The 8,804-nt window shown below is 37.4% G+C and overlaps 1 protein-coding gene across 3 annotated transcripts in view; it reads right to left on the bottom strand.

Annotated features, from left to right (window-relative positions):
• Window positions 1-1,617: 1,617 nt before the first annotated feature.
• LOC140458111 (peptidyl-prolyl cis-trans isomerase FKBP4-like) overlaps window positions 1,618-8,804 on the bottom strand; it is a 58,260-nt gene continuing 51,073 nt past the window's right edge. For 2 of the 3 annotated variants that reach the window (XM_072552198.1, XM_072552197.1), the window contains one exon: window positions 1,618-4,492. In XM_072552198.1, coding sequence (XP_072408299.1) covers window positions 4,337-4,492 — 156 coding nt within the window. In that variant the 3' untranslated portion in view covers window positions 1,618-4,336. The remainder of the gene's footprint in view (window positions 4,493-8,804) is intronic. The other variant, XM_072552199.1, reaches the window with a different exon arrangement.

Genomic DNA, 8,804 nt, shown 5'->3' with positions numbered 1-8,804 from the left:
TAACAAAGAGGATTGATGAGGGCAGAGCGGTAGATGTGATCTATGTGGACTTCAGTAAGGCGTTCAACAAGGTTCCCCATGGAGACTGGTTAGCAAGGTTAGATCTCATGGAATACACAGAGAGAACTAGCCAGTTGAATGCAGAACTGACTCAAATGTAGAAGACAGAGGGCGGTGGTGGAAGGTTGTTTTTCAGGCTAGAGGTCTGTGACCAGTGGAGTGCCACAAGGATCGGATGAATGGTCCACTACTTTGTCATTTATATAAAATGATTTGGATGTGAGCGCAAGAGGTAGTTAGTAAGTTTGCAGACGACACCAAAATCGGAGGTGTAGTGGACAGCAAAGAAGGTTACCTCAGACTACAACGGGATCTTGATCAGATGGGCCAATGGACTGAGTAGAAGATGGAGTTTAATTCAGATAAACGTGAGGTGCTACATTTTGGGACAGCAAATCTTAGCAGGATTTATGCACTTAATGGTAAGATCCCAGGGAGTGTTGCTGAACAAAGAAACCCTGGAACATCGGAGGCTGAGGGGTGACCTTAGTGAAGTTCACAAAATTATGAGTGGCATTGATAGGATAAATAGGCAAAGTCTTTTTTCTCTGGGGTTGGAAAGTCCAGAACTAGAGGGTATAGTGAGACAGGAAAGATATAAGAGACCTAAAGGGCAACCTTTTTTGCGCAGAGGGTGGTACATGTATGGAATGAGCTGCCAGAGAAAGTGGTGGAGGCTGGTACAATTGCAACATTTAACAAGCATTTGGGTGGGTATATGAATAGGAAGGGTTTGGAAGGATATGGGCCAGGTGCTGGCAGGTGGGACTAGATTGGGTTGGGATATCTCGTCGGTGTGGACGGGTTGGACCGAAGGGTCTGTTTCCATGCTGTACGTCTAGGACTCTGTGTAGAGCTAGTTGTAACCTGGCTTTGGCCCTGCCTCAATAAATTTCAGGCATGAAATGGTGTTGAACTCTACCAATGTCATAAAGCAACAGAAAAGACTAATGGTTGTCAGACTTTGGAAAGTCTGGGTAAGTCATTGAAAGGTTGAGATAGACTAGAAATTAAACTTAAAAGGAATACAGACTCCTTGACTTGTTGCTCAAAAGGGATGGCAATGAAGCAACTGATTGACTGTTCCACCCTGTGTAAGGTTATTTGGAGATCAAGTGATGAATGAACCAAGGAATTTTTTTTTAAATAAAAGAAACTTTCAGGGAATTGTCATTAACAGACCAATCTGGATTAAAAGAAAGATTTGTCCAGCTGTCCTGAACAGTTGAATGTCGGGTTAACTTTTGAGCTTTAAAGTCGTTTGCTTCCTCTCCAATAAAATCCTTCTTTCCATTTTGATTGTTCAATAAACTAATAGAATTGTTTTAATATATTAGTCAGTGTTGAGTCACTCATTCCTGCTCAGATCTCTTCGCTGGAAATAAGTTTGTACAAGGGACTCTCTCCCTACAATACATTTTGTTTGTTACGTGGGAACAATTATCACCTTTGAAGGAAACTCATCCAAGTCTGCAAATCACATTTCAGTTATCCCATTTCTACAAACATTTACCTATGTGCGCACACACAGACAAAATATTCTGCAGCAAATGTACATAAATTCCTGAAATTTTTTATTATTTTTACTCCTATGCTGCCCTCAAACAAAACGAGAAATATTTACATACATAGTCACCTTTTGGTTGGTAAAACGAACTGGAAAACAAGTAGTACTGGACGCAAATCTTGCAAAATACTTTTCCACCGTAAGGCCAAGCACTTAAGACACGTTACTGTATTGCATAGAATTGGAACCGTAGCCCCTTTCTCGCAGATTTGAAAAAAAAAAGGCCCACTAAAGAGAATACCTCGATACAAAGCAGATAAGCCTTTTGAGCATTTTAGCAGCAAGATCTGCAATAGTTAACAACGCCAACGTGGGAATGTCAAGAAATTTTAGAAGTTACATTCATAGCTTGCGTATTTTGAAAGATTACTCAAGTTTTATTTTGAACTGTAAAGGCCAAGGAATTAAAATTAGTAAAATATCAATGCTACCAAAAAAACTCACCAAGAACATTTTAAACTCTTACTGAGATAATTTTAACTAGTACAAACCAGACACTTTTACTCACCATATAAATTTGATCCTTAAATTTTATGATATTTAGCTACATTAAAGTTTTATTTAATAATATACAACTGAAGGAATACACACAGTCCTTGATTTCTGTTGACTGAAATTTTTGGATGAGCAATCTAGGTGGTTTTGTGAACATGAGTTTTAAATCAGATTGGATGTGTTTAAACTAGTCAGTTATAAATAAGAAAAGAATGAGATCCAAGGAAGGTTCAAAATAAATCAGAAGGCAACAGTATGCAATTTCCAAGGAGTGTTAGTAATTAATTAATTAATAAGACATCTTACACTTTTTAAACTGCTATAGTGTCAAATCTTGGGAAAGAAATCAAAAGAATTGTACAGATCAGTTTAATAAGCAAGAGTCTAATGAAGTGAAAGAATGTGCATCAGGTGGAAATTTGATCACAAAGCACAACATTAAGAAAATCACTCAGGTGACATCAGTTCCCCATTGGAAGGTGTGGTTCAACAGCATCAGAGGGGTAGAAAAATCAACGTTTCAGGTTGAAACCCTTCTGTCAGTATGAAGGGGCTGTCCGACTAGCTGTGCTCTTCCAGCTTCACATTATCCACTGTGACTTTCAGCATTTAGTTCTTACTATCTCCTATCCATGTAGTACAGTGGGAAAATATTTAAAAGACCCCATGTGTGAACAGTGAAAAAAGTTAGGTGACCATCACTGGATTAGACAAAGAACAGATTAATCAGATTAAAGTCAAGTGCCAAAGAGCAGAAATGAATGGAGGGGGAAAAAGAAACAAAAGTAAGTCAATCAAAAATCATTAAAAAGTCACTCTGTGCTTAACTCAGGATAGATTAGCCAAATCCACAAGCCCTCTGTTAGTTTAAGCCATTTAATTCATAATGAAGGATGCAGTGATGATAAAGGCCCACAATAAAATGAATAGAATTTCTTGAAGTACATACTACTAAAGCAACTTCTTTTTGGGTATTTTGAAATATATGGTAGATCTCTTTTCTCATCACAATATGGTGAATGTTTAGTGGAGCAAGGACTTGCTGAACATAATATAAAACAGAAAGAGGCACTGGAAAAGGATGTAGTAATGATTTCTAGGAATAATGCAAGTGAGAAATTTTAAACCACAGTAACAAAGTAAATGGTGCTTTTCCTCTCTACAAATGGTAGCCAAGGTGACTGTGTCATAGAACAGTGAAATTTTAAGAGTACCAAAGGGTAGAGAGATGATGTTAGTGGTTGTGGTTATCCAAGACAATGTGTTAGTGGTAATTAATGCATCCAATACAAGGAAATTAAGTGAAGCTTCTTTCCCCAAAGTATGAAACAGCACACAGAATTGCTGCAATTAGGAGAAATCTGAGAAGTAACATGAAGGACAGGTAAATAGGAAGCCAAGAGTCTTTGATGAAGCACAAACAGTGGCATTGACCAGGTTACTAAAACGTGTTACATAAAATTGCCAGCATAGAAACACAAGGGCCTTTTCTCTTCATATTTGACATTTTGATGAAGAACAAGGAATAACCATCAGTATGCAAAAACAAATTGGAGCCATTCCGTGGAATACAGTAATTCTATAATAAAGCTGCATTACCTGATGATACTTATACACAAGTTACAAACAGCAAAACAAATTTCTTCACTCAAAATAAGAACTGTATCTCAGTAGCACAGTAGTAACAACACCAACTACACATCTTGATCCAAGTTCCAAGGACATGTCACACTGATCTACCAATTCCCAGGCACAGCCTATAAGCTGAATAAATTTATGACCATATGTCCACATACTTGGCAGTGGCAGGAAGTGATACCACCACTGGTAGGATGCAAGAGGAATGCATTCTGGATGTATAGAATTAAAAATAAGAAATAAAACATTTTCAAATAAAAATAATTCATAGAGCTACCAACTGCTTATTCCAATTTCTATTTCCTACATGCTGTCAAGAGTGAGCTCATCTCATTTGTCATTCAACAATACCGTGGCAGTGCCACAGGCTGATCATAAAAACCAAGTGTGACTCAGACACTCAGCAATTATAGTATGTGTTATCATTTCTTTTTAATGAGTTTGTGACACTCAGATGATTAAGTAGGTAGAACTCCTTTACTGTGCATTAAATGATACACACAGGATACTGTACAATAACAAAGCTTTAAAAAAAAAAATCAAACAAGTAATGCAGCTTCAATCTCTACATCATCTTCATGCAGTAGCATCCAATTCCTGGGATTTGTGAATGGTTTCTGTTTCCATAGGTTCTCCTTTGCCTCCTTCATCTAAGTTCTCTTTATTTGCTTCTTCCTCTGTTATCACCACAGCAGCTTCCTTTTCAGATTGTGTTTTGAGAACCACCTCCTGCTAAAATATAGTCGTCGTTATAAAATACTTTGAAAAAACTATAATTAGTTTAATTTTAGTTCCAGGTACTGCAAGTGCGCTCAGCCTGCAATGCAGTGCCGGGTGCATGTGGGGTTTCTCCCACCAAAATGGTGGATGCACATTATCTTGATCTCTGCCAGCTTAATACTGCAACTTCAACTGCACAAACAGAATGTCAACTGTTACGCTGTAAAGATGGCTTTTCTTCTAATTTATTGAATATTCTGTTCGAAAATGATTTCTTCCCACTTTAACAGCACAACTGCACCATGTTAGCTTTGAAATTTACTGAGCAATTAAAAGCTTACTGCTTTGAAGAAACAAAATGGTACACGTGAAATAGTACATTTGTAGTATGTACAAAGTTTTATAAAATTAGAAAGGTGATGTATAGTGATTGTCTATGCAGCTCAGCTAGCCGAGTTGGTGGATAATTAGATTCATAACTTCAAATTAATACTTTCAAGATTTATTTTTACTTATCCTTTATATTTACTTTTTATTTTAATTTTACATGAAGCCAAGCAGAATGACACTGACCATTTGTCTGCACATGCATACATACAGAAAGTGCTCCACTTGGTGCTTTATCAACAGATAAATCTAAAAACTTTAAGATGACAAACATCGATAGGAAGTAAAAGTATTACTTGGTGTTTGCAAGGTTGCTTTATAGCTGCATTTTACAGCTCCACTTCTGCTATTTCCCCCTGCTTTATATATTCTTTGCAACGGACTCACACTGGGTTGAAAATCTTGATATCCAAATTATCAATTTCATATGAATGAATTCAGTGTTAAGTATCTGGTGTGCATATTGTAGTAAAGCCCAGTTTTGACCTCTTTGTACACCAAACATCCATTTACAAGTGGGATGGATTGGGAGGGGTTGGTGGCGAGGTGGGAGAGGGAGGAGGAATCACTGAACTGCATTCAGAAGTGGGAACTCAGGCTCAATTTGCTTCACTGAATATGGAAACCAACTGATGCAACTAAGCCAAGGCATTTAATAATGTATTATCCACTAAGAATTAAACATGGGACTTCTTGGTTGAGATGATTAATTACAAATAGAGCAAGGTGTGAAGATAGATTGATCAACTATTCAGGGTTCAGAGAGAAAAAAAAAAATCAAACTATGGCATCACAGAGAAACAGGCAAGTGAACTCATGCAATTTATAAATAATTGTAAAGCTATACTGGTAAGGTTTACTTTAAATAAAGCTTATCGGGAGTAACGATCCCGATATAAGCATCTAATGGATAAATAGCAATAACGTTTTAACAATAGTTAGGTAGCTGGTATTAAGGTTGGGCTCAATTATTGGCAAATTGTGAACTATCAGTAAGGTTTATTAATAACAGCAATGATACCATTAACGTGAAGTTATTTCCTTTTATCTGCTGGTTTGACTAATGAAGAAATGGTAGGGTAATCCAACCTCATGGATGCTAATCAACATCCCATGCATTGACAGAATCCCAGGACACCTCTTGTGTGGAAATGTGTTCTGCTGCATCAGCTTGAGCAGTAGCTGGCATCACCTGGCGTATCGGGAGGTTAACAGCTACATGGAAGGACATTTTATGACCAACAGGCAGGTAATGCAATAGTCCTCTAAACACATCCCATTTTCCAAGAAATATTTAACTTCAAACACTGCCAAAAGTGATGGTTCACATCCAAATAACTGCTGAAAGTTTATGAAGTGGTAACTGAGAGGGCGATGAAGGGAAGGCTGGTGACATTGTGTACATGGACTTTCAAACGACATTTAATGCAGTGTTGTTCAACAGACTTGGGGAAAAAAGGTTCTAGCTCTTAGAATAAGGAGGACATTAGTAACAATACTGCTGAGGGATGGGAAATACAAATGTTAAATGTGTATTATTCGGACTCCAGGAAGATTGGTAGTGGAGCTCTCAGAGGACAGTATTGAGACCATGTTGGGCAGAGTACAATTTCAAAGTTTTCAGACAACACAACTTGACAGAACTGTAAACTGGGGAAACAGCGCAGAATGTCATAAGGATACGTGCACATTGTTGGAATGAGTAGATAGGCAGTAGATAAAGTGCAATGTGGAGAAAAGTGTAATGCAAAATGCATGGATGGAGAACATAAACCAAAGGCAATTATTCTAGGCAAATGTGCAGGAGCAGACAGATGTGAATATATAAATACAGGTCATTAACAGGTACAGAGCACTGTTAAATACATGGATAGGAAAGCTTTAGAAGGTTATGAGCGAAATACAGGGAAATGGGGTTAATGCGGACGGACATTTTGGGTGGCATGGACCAATTTGGGCCAATGGGCCGGTCTCCGTCCTATAGGACTCTGTAACTAATAAAGCAACAGTATTCTATCCAACATAAATAGGGCATAAAGTACACTGAACTTAAATATAGAATACTGGTTGGACCTCAGCGGAGTAGTGTACAGTTCTGGATGCCACAGTACTGGAAGGTTTTGATTGCACTGAATAGCATGCAAAAGTAGTTTGAGAGAATAATTATACAGCTGAGGTACTTCCAATTTTCAGTGAGAGGAGGGAGACACAGACGCAAGTGAGCCTTTAGATTCTTGTGATATTGCGATTGGGTGTGTGCTAAACCTGTAAAAGGCTGGAAAACTTGCATTTTCCTGGGTCTCAGTTCTTGGCAGGACCTTTGTGCCTGCATCAATGAGAAGAATTTAAACTACGTGGCAAGAGTGTGTCAGCCAAATGACAACATCAGAACACAACTGTGTGTATGTCAATAACTTTTTAAAAGAAAATCTGTTTACACTTCATTAAACAGATGGACCTCAAAATGATACAACTGGACAAAAAGCTACTCAACTTCTGAGAGCAAGTGAGTTTAGGACATCTGGTCCACAAACAAAGCAAAGTATAACAATGAAAGGCTATAAACACTGACTAAAGGAGATGAATAAATATTGTGCATTAGTCTTCACAGAAGAACACATTAATAGCATTCCAAATTTATTAAATATTCAAGGGGAAAAAGGAGGAGAGATATAAATACAACTAGCACTGGAGAAAAACGGTAGTGTAAAGTAATGGTCGGGACAGGGGAGTTCCCTGGACCTAATGCGTAGCCTCCTCGAATGTTAAAGGAGGTAATTACTAGAGACAATGGATGCACTGGTAGTAATCTTCCACAATCTAACGATTAATGGAAAAGTGCTAAAGGATTGGAAAACTGGCAATGTCACACCTTTATTTTGAAAAGGAGACAAAAAAAACCCCATCTCTATAGGTAAGGTAGCTTAATGTCTTGCCGTGGATTCATTTGCTAAACCGGTGTTTCTCTGCAAATGTTTCATTGCCTCACTAGGTGACATCAGTACATCTTGTTGGTACTTCTGGTTCTGTATCGGAGTGGTTTGTATACGGGGTCCAGTACAATGTGTCTACTGATTGAACTCCGGTTGAAATGCCAGGCTCAGACAGAACCAGAAGTACTGACAAACAGAGACATATACATACCAGCGTTAGGTGCATTAGTCAGGGGTAAATATAAGGTAGGGTATCTAGTGTTATCACTCAATGTGGAGTAGTTGATACATTCTTGTGCAAATCTTTGTGTGGAAACACAGAAGTGTATGGAACATAATTAAAATCTTAAAATGACAAACTTAAAAATAAAATAGAAGTTAACATCCCAACCCATGAGTCTGCTCCAAGGTTCACGTGTATTCATAATTCCCAACCTGTACAAAACGACACAGTTATATTTTCTGTTTAGAAAAATATACAAAATATACAAAAAACAAAGCAGGGTGCAAATTAAAAGCTGCTCAAGATAGCCAAAATTAAAATAACTAGGTACTTAAACTGATAATGCCAAATATTTAACTGGAAAATTAGCCTAAAAAAAAAGGAGGAAGAATGAAGAAGAAACAACTAGAATCCAAAAAGATTTCTTTTTGGATCCAGCAGGTGGCAGATTCAGAACAATGAGGACTAGCACCAAGTAATTATTTATTCCAACACAAGTTAAGAAATAGAAATAAATTTAAGAAACAGGAATACATTTGCTGACTGGGAAATAAAACAAATATATCAAGGTAACAAGAAGTTCTTTACCTGTATCAGAAAAAGCATATCAGATACAGATTGGAAATCCAAAGAGTTAGAGCATCAAAAAAAAATGTCGTGTTGTTGTGTAAGATAGTAATCAGATCCTGTTATTAAAGATTTCAAATGCAACACTGTAATTTGGGCTAATTGTTCACTATAGTGAAAACAAACAGGTTAAAAATTTAGAAGTTTTAGAGTT

Source organism: Chiloscyllium punctatum, chromosome 32 (genome assembly GCF_047496795.1).
Source record: "Chiloscyllium punctatum isolate Juve2018m chromosome 32, sChiPun1.3, whole genome shotgun sequence".
In the NCBI taxonomy this organism is placed as follows: Eukaryota; Metazoa; Chordata; class Chondrichthyes; order Orectolobiformes; family Hemiscylliidae; genus Chiloscyllium; species Chiloscyllium punctatum.
Note: the sequence above shows the minus strand (reverse complement) of the source record. Positions and strands in the feature narration are given on the sequence as shown.